Consider the following 17,485-nt stretch of genomic DNA (forward strand, 5'->3'; position numbering starts at 1 on the left):
GCAATGAATATTAATATACTGTGATTAACAGTTCAATTTATTAGCTGTTTTAATAAAGTAAAACTTTATAGTGAAAATAACAAAGTAGAAATAAGCTTTTTTATGATATGCTCACAAGATGACAGATGTGGGGGGAAGATACCTTCAGGGACAATAATACAATGAGTAAGGAAAGGTGAGCAATAAAGGGTCAGGCTCCAGTTCAGCTTCTTGATACCACGGAGATTCTAGTTTGAGACTATGTCAGGGCAGCTTCTGGACATCACTGATCTTGTATTTAGTAACATAAAAAATCCACTTTATCAGCTACTTTAAAGCTTGTGGGAGGGACTTCTTTGGCTATGATATTTATTCCAGAAGCTCCTGGCCGTTTGGAGGCCTCTTTATCCTTGAGTAGGGACTGATTGTGTCATCCATCACAAAATCATACAGGACTTTTGCCCAGGAATTGTAGTGGGGAAGGTTGTCGTAGTATTCAGCTGCTATTTTCCTCACCTAGAAGTGAAAAATACAGCAAGGTGAACACTGAATGTCACTCAGGCCTATCAAAGATGACCGGTGAATGTCACCTTCGATTTGAACAAAATCCACACCATTCAAAAGGGCCATACTGTTCATCATGATCTTCAAAACATCCTACAATTCTTTCATTCATAGGACAATCTACAGACCACACACACACACACACACACACACACAAATAAGCCTTGAGCCTAATGCACACTGATCCTATGTCAAGGCCAGCAGCAATCAGTTTCTTTTAGCAGCTGGAATAGAAAGACACTAGAGCTTTCCCAGTGTAGAACGACAGTCAGTTTAGATCCTGAATAGGCAACTTAAGATACTCCTGAAGAGTAAAACTATATTAACAATCATGATAAAGACAAAAAGTTATAATTTGTACTACTTTAAAGATATAAGTAAAAAAATCAATAAATTCCATAATACTAGGAGTTAGAAAACCTAGGGAACTTATTAGTCATGTGTCTAATTCAATTCAAATGCTGAAAAATAAATCTCTGATATGCATGACAGAGTTGTGAGCAATTGGAAAAATACACACTTCAAAGTATTTTGTGAACAGCAAAGCTCAGCAAAAATAAAGAATAAAAAAGTTAACATATTAAATTTAAAACTTTGTTGTGATTTAAAATGTTCCAAAATTGGTAAATGATGGCTGCATAACTCTCTGAATATACTAAAATCCACTAAATTATACACTTTAAGTGGATGAATTGTATACATTATATCTCAATATTGCTGCCAAAAAATCATTTACTACTGCACACCTGCTAAGTATGCAATAGTCCTATACAATGGAGCTACTATAATTTAAATATGTAATAAATACCAGGTAGTTATTAAATAAACAAAATTGTATGCTCCTTGACACATGTACAAAACCACTGAAAAAGCAGAAAGGCAAGACTAGCCAACTCTAGTGATGCTTATGTCAGTTTAGTTAAGAAGACAACATGGAAGAGAGAGGGAAGTGAACAGTCATGATGTACAATGGGCCTTAAGTGAAGTATTATCTGAACTAAGCTAGGTTTTCAATTCTAAGACTGTTTCAGAAAATTACAAGTGAAAGCTGTACTTTATGTTGGAAAAAAAAATTCTTTTGTTCAACAAGTGACTGGATTTCTCTTTAAAAAACAGTAAAATCACTTCTGCAATCACAGAAGAGGCAAATGCCTCACTCTGTTTGGGCCAGCACACTGGCAGAATGCCACCAAAGAGCAGGGGCAACCAATGCATTGCACCACAGGTTCCAAGTTGCCTTCAGAGAGTTGAGCACTGTTTTCTTGTAAACATTTTATTGAAAATAAGACCTACTAAAAACTTGAAAGATTAGTAAAGTGAACACCCTGTTTTACCAACAATTAAACCTTCACCTGCTTTACCAAGATTAACCCTATGACACACTTACACTCTGTATAAACCCACATACTTCATTCTCTTCGCTGAACCTTTTGAAAGTGGCAGATGTGATGTGTCAACTTAGTATTTCATTACCAAATGTTACAGAACATGAATTTCTAAAGGACATTTCTCCTATAAAACCATAATACATTATCAAACCCAAGAAACCTAACATTGGCACAATATTATCTAAAACACAGTCCAAGCTGGGTGCTGGTGGCTCACATCTATAATCTTAGCTATTTGGAAGGCAGCGATCAGGAAGATTATCGTTCAAAGCCAGCCCAGGCAAATACTTCTTGAGTCTCTATCTTGAAAAAACAACAACACAAAACAGGGCTGGCTCAAGTGATAATAAGGCCCTGAGTTCAAACCCCAGTACCACCAAATAAATAAATAAATAAGCAAACAAGTAAATAAATACAGTCCAGACAAAGAATTACCCACTGAGTCAATGTTGTTTATAATTTTTTTTTACTTTCTGAAACTGGGGATCCAAACCAATACTCTGATGCTGTACTTGGTTTAGCATGTGTGTAAGCATAAAAAGTTGATGTTTAAAAATTTGATTGGGTGGATATGATATGGTTATGGTTCTCTTACATCATATCTTAAAAAAAATCAAGAAAAACTAGTATTATGTTTCACATATGTCATCCTTTTTGAAATTATGGGAAAAAAAATTTTAATGGAATAAGCTACCTATTTTGAGAATAGAAAGGTTAATATGTTTTCTTTCATTTACTCTACAAACAGTACACTAAGTCTACTGTCAAGGGAAGGAGACAGTCCCTGACTGGGGAAGACTGCAGTATTAGAAACTGGCATCTATTCATTTTGTGGATCAATTATGCAGGTTATCTGGATTTCATAATAAACCACACACGTTTAATGGTGGTAAAGAGTCCATTAACTATAGCTAACCTCACAGAGGGGTATGGTTTTCTATTTCTGAGTTATTTTACCACATAAAAGACTTTGCACATCTTCCAGAACTTTTGAACCTTAAATGTAAGGAAACAGGATAAGAATATAGAAGAGTAAATCCTTAGTAAAATCAGACTAGAGAAGGATATATATTTTTGCTTTAAAAAAAAATTGAACCAGGCACCGGTGGCTCACCCTGTAATCCCAGCTATTCAGGAGGCAGAGATCAGGAGGATTGCAGTTCAAAGCCAGCCTGGGCAAATAGTTTTCAAGACCCTATCTCAAAAAACCCTTCACAAAAAAGGGCTGGTGGAGTGGCTCAAGGTGAAGGCCCTGAGTTCAAGCCCCCAATACCTCAAAATAAATAAATAAATAGATAGATAAACAAATAAAAAATTGAAGGGCTGAAGGCATAGCTCAAGTGGTAGAGTACCTGCCTAGCACACACAAGGCCTTGAGCTCAAACTCCAGTCCCACCACCACCATGTGTCTATATATATATACACATATACATAACAGTTTAGATTAACAGAGTATACTAGAATCCTTTTAAAATTATCAAGTCAAGGGCTGGGCATGCTTAGGTAGTAAAGCACTGACATAGAAAGCACAAGGCCTTGCGTTCAAACTCTAGTCCCCCCAAAAAAGACAACTCAAATAAAACAAGCAAGTCAAGACTACTTTTGATTACATAACCATCTGATGTTAGAATGTTAAGTTCTCTACTTACCAGTGGAAGGTTTTTCCCAGGAACGTTGGGGAAGTCATGATGTTCATTATGATAACCCACATTGAAGGTGAGTAAATTCAGAGGCCCATAATACGAGTATGTTTCATGTCCTTTTAAGAACATGTAATGTTCAGCTATAAAATGTCCAGATATTGGGTGCAAACCCAGACCAAGTAGGGAAGCTGCCAACATGTAGACTAAAGATTTAATTCCAAAAACGTAGTAAACAATAATGTCAAAAGTAATCTGAGATATAGTATTGATAATTTCCAGGTAGGAAACTGGTTTGGGGTTGATGAACAGAGGTCGAAAAGCATAAAAGAGAGGCTGAAGAATAACCCACATAAACTTTCTGAAAGTGGTACAGAAGAACCAGCCTTCAAAATCAGTAGGAATATCCACATCGATGCCATCAGCTCCAAGGTACCGGTGATGATCCATGTGATACCTCTTAAAGGAAATTGAATATGGAATCCCAATAGGGAGATTAGCAAACATTCCAAACCAGCGATTCCATAGTGTCTTGTGGTGGCCAAAAGTGAAATTATGGGCAATCTCATGAATAGCCAGAGTCATTGAGTGGTTAACACAACTGCCAAAGGCGTAGGCCCAAAACATGACCCATTTCCAGTCCAAGTCTCTGACCAAGTAAAATGCAACCAACTGGGTGAGAACCATCAGAATTATAATCCATTTCAAGTTAGAATCAGGTTTCATCAAGGATTTTATCTCTGGATATTTTGCTGTAAGAAAAAACAAACAAAAAATCAGGAATAGAGAAAAGTACAAAATAGTTCAGCAACTATAATTAAATTGTTAATTATATTTTTCTTCTTAAAAACATAATCTCTCTTCTACTAGAGTCTTAATTATATATATATACATCCCACAGGGAAGGAATACATCCTGATCGTAAAGTTATAAAATACTGTGATAAAATTTATGCAAGAAAAACTAGAACGTAGAAGCTTCACATTCTTCTGTATCAAAATATGTTATATCTACATTTAGACAAACAAAGCTCTGGCATATTTACCTTATATAGAACATTAAATTAACACATCTGACAAAGAACAGTTATATTTTATAATTATCTCAAAATCATAAAACTTATTTTCACAGTTCTCTCAGACAAACTAACCTGTTCCAAGTAATTCTGTACTGAATTTCCACAACACTGTAATAGTACAGAAAAACGTGAGTCAGATGTGGTGTTGCAGAGCCTGGCATGGTGGGGCATGCTGGTAATTCCAGCACTGGGAGGGCTGAGGCAGGAGGATCATGAGTTTGAGGCCAGTCTGGACACACAGGGTGTTCCAGGACAGCAAGACCCTGTCTCAAAAAACAAGAAATAACAAAACAAACAAAAAGCCTAATCCCATTAGGCCAAGTACAGTGCATTGCTGTAATCCCAGCACTCAGGAGTCTGAGGCAGGAGGATTAACAGTTTGAGCCAGCCTGGGCTACATAGTGAGACCCTGTCTCAAAAACAAAAAACAGTACAAGGGTGCCCATATAATTAAACAGTGAAAATATAGTCTTTTCAACAAATGGTGCTGGAATAACTGGTTATCAACATGCAGAAGAATGAACTTGGACGCCTTCCTTACACAAAAATTAACTCAAAATGGATCATAGATCTAACTAAAAAAAACCTATAAAGCTCAATAGAAAACAATAGAGTAAATCATCATGAGCAGCTGGGTGCTGGTGGCTACAGCCTGTAATACTAGCTACTCAGGAGGCAGGGATCAGGAGGATTGCAGATCAAAGCCAGCCTGGGCAAACAGTTCTGCGGGACCCTATCTTGAAAAAACCCAACACAAAAAAGGGCTGGTGGAGTGGCTCCAGGTGTAGGTGCTGAGTTCAAACTCCAGTACCGCAAAAATAAATTTGTTAAAAACCTTCATGACTTTTGTGGTTTCTTAACACAACATACCAAAAGCACAAATTACAAAAGAAAAAAATGGTTAAATTGAACTGCATCAAAATTTTTTGTTGTGAGAAAGAACCCAAAGAGCAGGAGATCATGTTTGTAAATTATTATCTATTGTAAATCTGGAAATTGTATCCAGAATATATAAAGAACTCTTAAAACACTTGTAATCCAATTAAAGATAGGCAAAAAAATTTCTACAAAAAAGATATATAAATGATCAGTAAGCACATGAAAGATGCTTATCATGAGTCATTAGGAAAATACAAACTGAAACCATAGATTCAACTTTACACCCACTAGAATGACTGTAACAAAACAAAACAAAAAAAGACAGGCAGCAACAAGGGTGTGGAGAAACTGACTCTTCATACACTGCTGATGGGAATATAAACTGGCATAGACAGTTTAGCAGTTACTCAAAATGCTAAACACAATGTTGCCAATGACCCATCCATTCCATTCCTAGACATCTCCTTCCCAAATGAAAAGAATCCACACAATACCTTGGACATCAATGTTCAGAGCAGCATTATTCAAAATACCTGAAAAGGGGAAACAGCCCAAATGTCTACCAACTGAAGAGTAAGTAAAATGTGGTGTATCTGTACAAAGGAATAGTCTCTTGCTACAAAAAGGAAAATGTACTGATACATAGTATAACATGTATAAACCCTAAGAATACTGTGTTAAGTAAAAGAACCCACAGAAGAAAGACCAAGTATTGTAAGAAATGTATATGTACATGCATGTCCTTATGAGAAATAGCTTAGTGGTCACCCAGGACTTGGCGGGGGGAATAGGAGGAGATATGGACAGTTAAATGGTGGTGATACTTTACAACTCTGTATACTTGAAATGGGTGAATTTATGATATATGATTTACATTTCAATAAGGCTGTTTAAAAAGTTTTACTATGAAAGTAAACAGTAAAGGAAGCATTGATTCTAATTTATTCTTATTTGACCCATTAACAGTGGTGCAGTCCCTAGCCCAGCCCTCATTAATATCAAATACATGCTTCTTTTCCTTTTTTTTGGTGGTGCTGGGGATCAAACCCATGTCTCTGAACATGCTAGCCAAGTGCTCTACCAACTGAGCTGCCTTTTATTTTACTTGTTTTATTCATTCATTTGTTCACACAAAGGGTCTTACTACGTTGCTCAGGCTGGTCTTAGATCTTGAGAGTCCCCTGCCTTGGCCTTCTGGGTAGATAGGACTACAGACACCCATCCACTGCACTCAACCAATGTATATTTCAAATGAGCTTTTAATATGAACTCTAAATGTAAAGTTCTTTTCCCTTTCTTCTTTTTTTTTTCCCAGTGCTGGATTGAACCCAGGGCCTACCAGTGCTAGGCAAGCATTCTAATACTGAACTATATCCCAGCCCTCTAAATGTAAAACTATTCAGACAAGCAACATATCTTTGTCATATCATGATTCTCCACACCCCCCAAAAACACCTAACAGAAATTTCAGAAATATCCCTTTTTGTCTGAGTGTAATTTAAATTAACCTTCAGGTTTTTATCTTTCCTAAGGATATTTCATCTCTCACTCCTAAAATGGAACACTGAACATTATTTATAACTTTTTGGAAAATGCTCTATTTTTATTGAGACATAGTAGTGAAATGGTTCAGTGACTGTAGGTTTGTGGAAAAAAGACTCAGTACTGAGATAAGCATCAATTAGCACCTTCTTGCTTCCTTGATTTTCTGACTGTTGGATAGTTAAATTCCAGTACCTGGGAGTTGATTTTTACAAGAATGGACACCAGATTAGTCTTACACAGCATGTTGTTAAGGCACAGTTTAAAATGCACTATATATACTATCAAGTGAGTGTAATCAAGAGAGAAAGGAAATTTGTTATGGTGTGGATATGAAGTGTCTCCCAAAAAAGGTTCATATACAAAGGCTTGGTCCCCAGCTGGTGGATCCAACAAGAGAAAGGTGACAGGATCCTGAAGATTCTGACATAACCAATGAATTGATCCCTTGATTGATTTAGTCTGATGGCATTACTGGGAGGTGGAACCTGGATGGAGGAAGCAGGTCACTGAGATCATGCCCTGGATAAACATAACTTGACCCCAGCCCCTTCCTGTCTCTGTTTCTGCTTCCCACCTGCCTGAACTGAGCAACTCTGCTGCATCACGATGTGCTGCCTCACCTCAGTGCCAAAGCAATGAAGCCAGCCCCAGGCACTGAAACCTCTGAAATCGCAGTCAAAATAAATCCTTCCTGCCTTAGGTTGTTTCTCTCAGGTATGTCGCAGTGACAAACACTAACACAAAAATCTAAGAACTCAAAGTAACTAAAATCAGCATCCTTAATAAGAAACTGTAAAGGTGCACTCTCCCAATTTAGTGGTTGACTTTTCAAATTCTATTTCAGGGACTGGGGGTGTACAGCCCAATGGTAAAGTGCTAACCTAGCACCAAGAGGTACTGAGTTTGACTCCCAGCAAAAGAAGAAGGGGGAAAAAAATCCATTTCTATGGCATCAACTAACATATTTGTGGAACATGCAAGTTCTAAATTTAAATACTCTTGTAAAAATCAGGGCCTTGCCTTTTCTTTTCACTGGGCAAATGGAGGTCAAGAAAAACTAGGGAAATTCTCTGTATGAGAAAGAATACCTCATATTCAATGCTCCATCCATTACTTCCCTCAATTAAAAAAACAAACAAACCATAAGTTAAACGCAATCCCCAGCACCAAAAGTAAATAAATAAAGCATAGTATCTTTGGGCGCAATTCTACCCGGATTAGGATCCTCCTCATAGCATTAACTCATTCGTTCTTACTTCATTTTTTAAAATGCCAATCTAGTCCAATTATCCAGGGAGAGGATTAAATTAGGTAATGTTTGCAAAGCTCTCATCTCAGCCCAATGCCTAACACATCATAAGAACAGCCTGAGAACAATGAGAGAATTCTCTCTTCCATAGAAGCCCTAAATATTCTAGAGTTAGGTAAGGCCTACTTAGTCTGGCCTAAAAGGTCCTAAAACTAAGTCAGGAGACCAGCAGGCTAAACTGCAACTCTTCCCTATTTGGCAAGTCTTCCATATGTCAGCCTTTTTTACCCACAAAACCTGAAGGGGTGAAATATGTCTGCGATCAGCTACGTGACAGAGCACCAGGAATCATCCTGTCTGAGAAGGCCAATGGGTCAGGGGGCCGGGTATCCATACCCAGCCTGGGCTGTCCCCTGCACCGGACCACGTGAGTGTGGCTCCAATGGCCCGGGATGCCCCGGGACACGCCCTGTACAGCGCACTCCCGCAGCCCGGCTTCTTCCGCGCCCACACAAGGGTACACAAATCTTCCAGCCGGAGGACCTGGCCAGGGGTGGCCCAGCCCGGGGACCCTTAGCCCTCCTAGGACGGCGGGGCGCCCGCGCTCCGGGACGCGGCTGCAGCTTTTCGCCAAAGGGTGGGTGCAGCGGCAAGGGACGACGGGGGCCCCCCATTCCTCCCTTCAGGCCCGAGCCCCCAGCCCGCCCCGCTCCTCGCCCGGCTTGCGGGGGAGAGCGGCTGGTAACGGGCCTCGGGAGCCCTTGGGCGCGCAGGGCCCACACAGGGCCCGCCCGCGAAAGGCCACGCAGGCACATAACGGGGCGCCGCCGGTCCTCACCCAGAATCTCCCGGCGCCGGTCGGCGTGGGGCTGGTCGGTGTAGACCCACTCGAAGTCCTCTCGCGACACGCGGCTCCCCATGGCGGCGGCGCGCGGCCCGGCTCTGGCTTTTGCTCGGCGCCCAGCTGCTCGCAGGCGGAGGCGACAGCAGATCCCGGGCTCGTGTCAGTCTGCGGCGGGAGCGGCGGCGAGGAAGGGGGAAGGGGTGGAGCCCGAAGCTCCGCCCCGTTCTGGCCCCGCCCCACCGGGGAGCGACTAGGCAGTGGGCGGGGCAGTGGGCGGGGCCGGGGCGGGGCGCGCGGCGCTTGCCCTAGGGGTCCCACGCAGGGCGGGGATCCGCGGCTCTGGGAGCGCGTTCTGAGGCTGTGTGGCTCGTGGGACACAGGCAGGTCCCGGCTCCCTCCTGCTGCTGGCGCCCGGTGCCCGCAGGGTGCCCAAGCCCAGGAAAAGGTGAAAAAGGAAGATAAGGTTGCGCGGCGGCACCTCTGGGATCCAGGACCCCCAGGAGGCTGCAGCCACACCTGCTCATGGGATCCGTGGCATTAATCATTGCCAGGGATCCCAAATTTTGTTTGATTTTTAATAGCAAATTATCCATAAAGCGCCATTCTTGGCTGCTTTATGGAACTAATACGTCCTGGAGAAATGCAGAGTGTGAAGAAAACACTATTTTTATTTTATTTTTTTGAGGCAGTGTCTCATATATCCCAGGCTGTCCTCAAACTCACGATCTTCCTTCCTCTGCTTCTCTAATGCTGGAAATGCACCACCACATCCGACGAAAACTGTCTTTGGAAGGGGAAATGGTATGGAATTTATTATTCTAAGGTAACCATTTCCCTTACATTGATGATTGCTTAGCTTTGTATCTATGTCACAACCTCTTCCTGAAAGAGGGGACATTTTGTTTCAAAATTAGTTACAACTTCTCAAGCAAAAATGAAACTTTGGGGACTGGAGGTGTATGTAGCTCAGGGGTGGTGCACAAGCCTAGCATGATATTAAGCCTTGGCTTCAAATGCAGCACAAGAAAGGAAGAAAAAGAAGTGAGGCAAGGAGGAAGGAAGGAAGATTGGTTAACAGGGACTTAAAAGATAAATCAGGTTGGAGGTGTGGCTCAAGTGGTAGAGCACCTACCCAGCAAGTGTGAGGCCCTGAGTGCAAACCCCCATACTACAAAAAAAGATGAATCAGCCAATTGCAATGTGTTTGACTGTATTGATTTAATTCAATAACCGAGGGTATTAAGAAGTTATTAATTTCTTAAATGTGATAATAGTATTATGGCGACAGTTTCTTGAAATAGTTCTTATCTTTTAGAGATTCATACGGGGGGGGGGGAACTAAAACAATGAAATTATGGTACATGAAATTAGCTATACAATACTATGCTAAGCCACCATTTTAAAATGCAGAAGTTAGCCAGGTATGGTGGCACGTATCTGTAATCCCAGCATTCAGGAAGCTGAGGCAGGAGGATCACGAATTTGAACCCAGCCTGGGCTACATAAGCAGACCCTATCTCAAACAAACAAACAGAAATGCAGTTCTCTTTATACTCATATGAACTGACCTCCAAAATGTACTGCAAAATGCAAAACATGAAGGCAGTAATAAATATAATGCCTATTTCCTTGAATATCCATCAAATATGTTTAGAGAGACACAAGAAATGGTCACATTGTGAAAGAGTAAATAAGTAGGGGAGAGGATTATGAAGGACTTTTTTTTTCAGTAAGTCATTTTGTATCTGTAACATTTGAAATGAAAAACATGCATATTTTGGGAAAAAGTGTAGATTTTGAAATTCTAAGGAAAAGACTTGTAGCTACAGAATTGTTAGGGGAATTAACAGCTACTACCTCTTAGGCAAGTTTTTTGTTTTGTTTTTTTTTTTTGTGGCAATTTAGGGCTTCCGCTTTACCGCTTACGCCACACATCCAGTCCAGTTCGGAGGCTGGCCTCGAACCCATATCCTCCCCATCTCAGCTTCTCAAGTAACTGGGAGTATAGGCATGAGCCACCAGCATCCAGCAGTATGGAATTTTTAAAGTCCTTAATATGTATTCATAACAAAAAGTCAACTGACAGAAGTATAAATAAGTGTTTTGAAGTTTTAAAAGTTCTTAATTTATTATCTAGTTTTTGTATCTTTTCCTTACTCTTGCCAAGTGATTTGCAAGGAGTTATTTATACCAGTTATTCTAGAAAGACATTATCCAGTCTGTTGTTAAAAGCTGTGGTAAGAGCCGGGTGTGGTGGGACACACCTGTAATCCCCAGCTTGGGCTACATAGTGAAAGCCTGCCTCAAAAAAAAAAAAAAATCAACATCTATTGGCAGTTTTATTTATTTACTTATTTTGGCAGTTCTGGGGTTTGAACTCAAGGCCTCATGTTTGCTAAGCAGCATTCTATCACCTGAGCCACTCCAGCAGCCCTGTTTTGTGTTGGGTATTTCTGAGAGAGGGTCTAGAGAAATACTTGCCGGGGGCTGGCTTTGAACTGTAAACTGATCTCTGCCTCCTGAATAGCTAGGATTACAGGTATGAACCACTGGTGCCCAACTTTACTGGCAGTATTCTTCAGAGAAAATCCAGTAGAGTTGAATTGGAATAAAATGAACTTTGCTAAGTGGCTTGGAGGAAAATTAATTACAAAAAGCATTCTATTTTTATACATAAGCAACAACCAGTTAAAAGGGTCAATCAAGATAAAAAATGTACCTAGAAAAAAAATAACAAAATCTATGCCAGACATTCAATGTCAGTTACCAATGGTTTGAGGAGGTGAATTGGGGATTGAACCCAGAGCTTTGAGCAGGGTAGGCACATGCTCTATTGTTAAGGTACATACCATCTCCATAATATTAACACTTTATTGAAAGACATTAAAGATTGAAATAAACAATGAAATACACCATGTTCATAGATTAGAAGATTAAATATCAGTTTTCCTCACAAATGATCCACATATTCCTCAATTGATCTATGTATTCAATGCAACTCGAGCCAACATTCAACTAGGTTTTTGTTGAAACTTCATAAAATAATTTAAATTTTTATGATAGAATAAGAGGCTCAAGAACCACTAATGCAAACCTAGAGAAAAACAAGGTAAGGGGACTTACTTTGTCAGATGCTATTAATTATAATACGGCCTTAATAGATAAATAATATAGTGTCTTAGTCTACTCAGGCTGCTCTAACAAACTGGATAGGTTCTAGACAACAGACATTTATTCTTAGAGTAATGGAGGCTGGCAACTTTACTATCAAGACATGACACTTCGATTGTCTCCTGAGGACTCTTCCTGGTTCATAGATGTCATCTTCTCACTGTGTCATCACGAAGTAGAAGGGGGAAGCAGTTCTCTGAGGTCTCTTTTATTAGGACACTAATCCTATCCATAAGGGTCCCTGTCTCAAGACTTAATCACTTCCTAAGAGCCCCAGCTCAATTCCCATCAGTTGGGAAATTGATGTCAACACATGTTGGGAGGACACAAACACTTAAAAGTCTACAGTGATATAGTGATAGAAAAATATTAATTCAGGGAGAAAGAATCCAGAAATAAATCCTATAAGTAGAACTAAAAGGACAATGAAGAGAAGGAAAAATTGTCAAATGGAATGAACCCACCTCATAGTGTACATTAAAATTAGCTCAAAGTGTATTATGGCTTAAAGGTGGAAGGTGAAACTACAACACTTTTTAATTTAAGATAATATATTATTTAAGGAAATTCAGGGAGGATTTCTTAAAATAAGGTGCAAAAATCACAAAACCATTAAGAAAACATATTTTAAAAGTATGACATTAAATTGAAGAACTGAAGGGCTGGGACCGTGGCTGAAAAGGTAGAACATCTGCCAGGCAAACACAGAGCCCTAAGTTCAAACCCCAGTATCATCCAGGAAAAAACAATTGAGGAACTTTTCACTGTAAAGAGTGAAAAGACAAATCATAAACTGAAAGAAGGTATTTCCAACACATGCTATCAGGAAAAGATTCCTATTTGAAATATATGAAGAACTTTTAATAATCACTAAGAAGAATAGAGAGGAGGGAGAATAGGAAAACATGAACAAAATAAAAAAGAATTTAACAGAAAGGGAAACATGGCACCTCACAAGATGACATTTCTATGTATTTGCAACACAAGGAATCTATTGAAGAACGCTGGTTACACAGATGACAGATTTGTTGAGAGTCAGATGGGGAACACAGAGAACACCCTGGGAAGTACTTTCATTCCCACAGCTGGGAGGTCTACTCATTGGTTAGTAGAATGTTCTGTGCCTTCAGGAACTCACATTACCCAGTGAAAGCAGGAGCCAAAACTGCAGCAGGGGAAGCCCAGAATAAAGAAGGAAGTGACAGATCCCTAGTGTTTCCCTTCCTTCTCCCTTCCTGTGTCTCCCATTAGCCAAACTCAGTTAGAATCCAGCTCACATGGGAGGCTGAGAAACACAACCTGCAGGGGCCTGGCCCCTCTGCAGTGCAGGGCAGGAAAACACTGAGGAATGGGTCAGAGGACACAAGTGTCCTGGGATGATTTGAAAAAATGTCCTCATTTATTATGTATCAACAACATTGTATTGGTCATCATTCCGTTATTGTAACAAATACCTGAGATGAATCATCTTCTAAGGAGGAAAGGTGGTTTTGGCTCATGGGTTCAGTTCACCTTCTATTGGCTTTGTTGCTTTGAAAGCTCTGTACATCACGGTGGAGCACATGCTGAGGCCTGTTTAGCTCAGGACAGCAAGCAAGGAGCCAGGAGGGAGGTTGAAGGGGGAGGATCAGAGAGGGAGGGTAGCTAGGGATTCCAATAACCCTTCAAGGACACACCCCTAATTACCCAAATTCTCTTAAAGGTTTCACCACTTCTGAATAATGCCACAGTCTTGGGACCAGATCTTCAACACATGGGCCTCCGGGAGATAGCCAAGATCTAAACTGTAATAGACGTGTAAATAAAAGCCACCATACAATAGTAATTTCACAAACTCTCACTTCCAGAATGTATGCGTGAGTAGCTCTGTGGATCCACTCTCCAGTGGATCAGAACTGGTGAAAATTTTACAAAATTACTACAACTATTTACAGTCTCTGGAAATTATCCTAGGGATATACAGCAAATGAAGAAATGTTTATCCACGAAAATCTAAAGCTCGGTAAGATCAGCATAGCATTTGAGGCATATCCTGCTTTTTCTTCCCTCAACCCTGGATCAGCATGACAGATGCTCCACTCCAGGCAACTGTGGCCAAAAACTCATGGCTCCTGATCTCATTCCCAGTCTAGGACTACAGTGTCTCCCTGGTGGGCCAGGTTGCCAGCATTTCTCATCCCCTTCCCCTGCTCCATGTTGCAGAAGCGAAGTCCCAGGAGAGCGAAGGCAAGTAGTCAAGGACTCCATTCACTAACCCATCCTTGACTCACAGTGGAGGCTCAACACCAGTTGTGGTAAGCCAAGAATACTCACCTTCACCCTCACTTGCTTGTAGAAGGGAAGTTCTGCAGTGGGAAAGGCAAGTGAGGAGAGCAGAGCAGTCAGCCCCTCCCAGCACCCTGCTTGTAAAGTAGGGGTGTCCTTCAGAGGAAAACAAGCCATTGCCCTTGCCTTTAACTCTGAAGCATGGGTGAGAATGTTGCCCACAGAGAGAGAGAGAGACAGGCCATAAACCCAGAGAGTTCCAAAGCACCTGCCAAAAACTAATTTATTTTAGGACAGAATGTGGGGAAATTCTAACCTAAGGCTGCTCACAAAAACTATGGATCTTTTTAATGGTAAGCAATAAAAAGATGGATGATGGCGCCATGACAGCAACAGACTAAACCATGCACCAACTAGGTTTCCAGGGGAAACCAAGAAAGAGACAGCTAAGAAGAGCCCTCCAGGGGTTAGAAGAAACCTCAGACCGACCTCAAAAACTATCCCTGGAAAATGGCTCAAATATATTTGGACAGATTGTGAGGCAATTTATGGCTCCAGGGTATGTCAAAAGCAGAGCAATTACCCTGCAATTAGAGAAGCCTGACACCCTAGTGTTACACCAACAGAAAGAACCATCTTAATGGACCAGGTTAAGGGTAATCAAGGAACCCAGCTAAAACCATTGTTATCCTAAGATGACTGTGAGCATGCCCATGGCTATGCCCCTGGAGAGCAACATCAGAGCCTTCCTGAGGGCAAAATAGGATTCATTAAAATAGCCCAGCTAAATCACTTAACAAATAATCTGGGGAAAGGAAGGAAGGAATCAGGACTGGGAGTTGCTATAATTTATCATCTAAACTGTTAATTTTGTTTTTTTTTTTAAAGGAGTCATTCAGAGAAACAGGAAATTGGGATCCATATATGGAAGTCCAGGGGAGGTAACAGAAATTACCTTTGAGAAGTCCCTGATGTCAGACTAAAAGTCTTTGGAGGAGCCAGTATAAATATTTTCAAATAACTAAAAAAAACATGGTTAATGAAATAAAGGAAGGCATGTTGACAATGTTTCATCAAATAGAGAATATCAATAAAGAGACAGAAATTACAAAAAAAAAAAAAACCAGGGAATTTCTGGAGTATAATGCAATAGCAAAAAGTACAACGCAAAAATCAATAGGGAGGCTCAATAGTGGAAGTTAAACTGGAAGAAGAAAAGAAAATTAAATGTAAAGATAGATCAATAGAGATGATGCAATTCAATGAATATTTTAAAAACCTGAAGGAAGATAATGGAACAGATACAGGCAAAATGTCATGTGGACATGAAGACAGCCATCCACAAGTCAAGGAAAAAGATCTGGAACAAATTCATCCCTCACAACCCTCAAAAGGAATCAGTCCTACTAACCCTTCAATTCCTAACTTCTGTCCTCTACAACTCCAGAGGAATTGAAGAGACACAGACTCAGTGCATCAGGATCAATCCTTTGCTTTAAGACAAAACCTTATTTTATATATAAAATCATTTCTTATTTAAAAATGTTCTCCTTCTCCTCCTCTCCTATGTACTGGTTCCTTTCTACCTTGTTTTTTTTTAAACCCAAACTCCACTTATGAAACAAATAAAGATCACCTGTTCACACTGTAGCTGCACATACTATGCAAACTTTGTTGCTATTTGGATTTTTAAAGGGGTTCCTTTACTTATTTTTCCCCTTTGGTCTTATACAAGCTTAAGAGTTACAGAATGTTACAGTTCCACCTGGGGCTGGCTAAGATAACAAAATTTCCAAACAATCTTGAACAGAAAACTATTTTAATATAGGCAAGAAGTTTCTAGGCAGATAAGGACAAAACCGGGAGGTTAAAAGCATGTCACAGAAGGATTGTGATATAATTGATAAAATACAGGGGCATGAGTTGGCATAAGGAAATTATAAGTAAGGATATTTTCTCGATAAGTAAATATTTTACATGATAAAATAAGGTTTTTCCTTAAAGATTGTTCCAAAATGGGAATAGACAGATAAGGACAAACCCAGGAGGGTAAAAGCAGATTACAGGATTGTAATAGATTTTATAACAAGAATAGTTAATTTAAAAAAAAAAATACTGGGCTGGTGGAGTGGCTCAACTGGTAGAGTGCCTGCCTAGCAAGTGTGGGGCCCTGAGTTCAAACCCCAGTACTGCCAAAAAACAAATCTCTTTAGCCAGGCATCAGTTGCTCACGCCTATAATACTAGCTACTTAGGAGGCAGAGATCAGAAGAATTGCAGTTTGAAGCTAGCCTGGGCAAATAGTTTTCAAGACCCTATCTCAAAAAAAACCCATCAAATAAAGAAGTAGTGGAGTAGCTCAAGGTGTAGGCCCTGAGTTTAAATCCCAGTACTGCCAAAAAAAAAAAAAAACTATCTTGATAAATTTATAAATGATTCTCTAGAAACTTCCTCTGAAACCCCAGTGGACACAAAAAAAGTGCATCATTGGCTGTCTCTGAGACAGCCCACTGTCCTCTATGGAGTATATCCTTCCTTCTCCTAATAACCTTTGCTATTACTTTCATTATGTTTTGTGTCTTGCTTGCGATCTCTCACAGAAACTCAAGAACCAAGGATTCCAACCAAAGCTTCCAGTAACAACTGGTTAAAGAGGTCCTGTAAAACATTGGCTGCTAAAATCATAGTTAGCATGATGAAAGCCTGAATGCTTTGTCCTGAAGATGGAACAAGACAAGATGTACCCTCTTGCTGCATTTAGTGGAAGGTATAAATAACCAGGGCAATGAGGCAAACAAATGAAATAGGAAGCATCTACTTTAGAGAAGAAGAAATAAAACTATCTCATTTCACAGTTGGCACGATCTTATATATTGAAAACCCT

At 40.1% G+C, this 17,485-nt stretch overlaps 1 protein-coding gene and 1 long non-coding RNA gene across 8 annotated transcripts in view; one reads left to right on the forward strand and one right to left on the reverse strand.

Moving 5' to 3' along the window:
• Positions 1-9,361, reverse strand: part of Degs1 (delta 4-desaturase, sphingolipid 1) — a 64,640-nt gene extending 55,279 nt beyond the window's left edge. For 6 of the 7 annotated variants that reach the window (XM_074048235.1, XM_074048234.1, XM_020153242.2 and 3 more), the window contains exons 1-2: positions 9,161-9,361; positions 3,581-4,323 (exon numbers count right to left, since the gene is read on the reverse strand). In XM_074048235.1, coding sequence (XP_073904336.1) covers positions 3,581-4,323; positions 9,161-9,242 — 825 coding nt within the window. In that variant the 5' untranslated portion in view covers positions 9,243-9,361. Of the gene's footprint in view, positions 1-19; positions 496-3,580; positions 4,324-9,160 lie in introns of those variants that run through there. The other variant, XM_020153256.2, reaches the window with a different exon arrangement.
• LOC109677117 (uncharacterized) lies at positions 8,808-16,262 on the forward strand. The gene is made up of 3 exons (XR_002211598.2): positions 8,808-8,959; positions 14,040-14,631; positions 15,491-16,262. It is a non-coding gene; the product is annotated as an uncharacterized lncRNA (long non-coding RNA).
• Positions 16,263-17,485: the final 1,223 nt, after the last annotated feature.

The sequence above is a fragment of the Castor canadensis genome, chromosome 11 (genome assembly GCF_047511655.1).
Source record: "Castor canadensis chromosome 11, mCasCan1.hap1v2, whole genome shotgun sequence".
Lineage (NCBI taxonomy): Eukaryota > Metazoa > Chordata > Mammalia > Rodentia > Castoridae > Castor > Castor canadensis.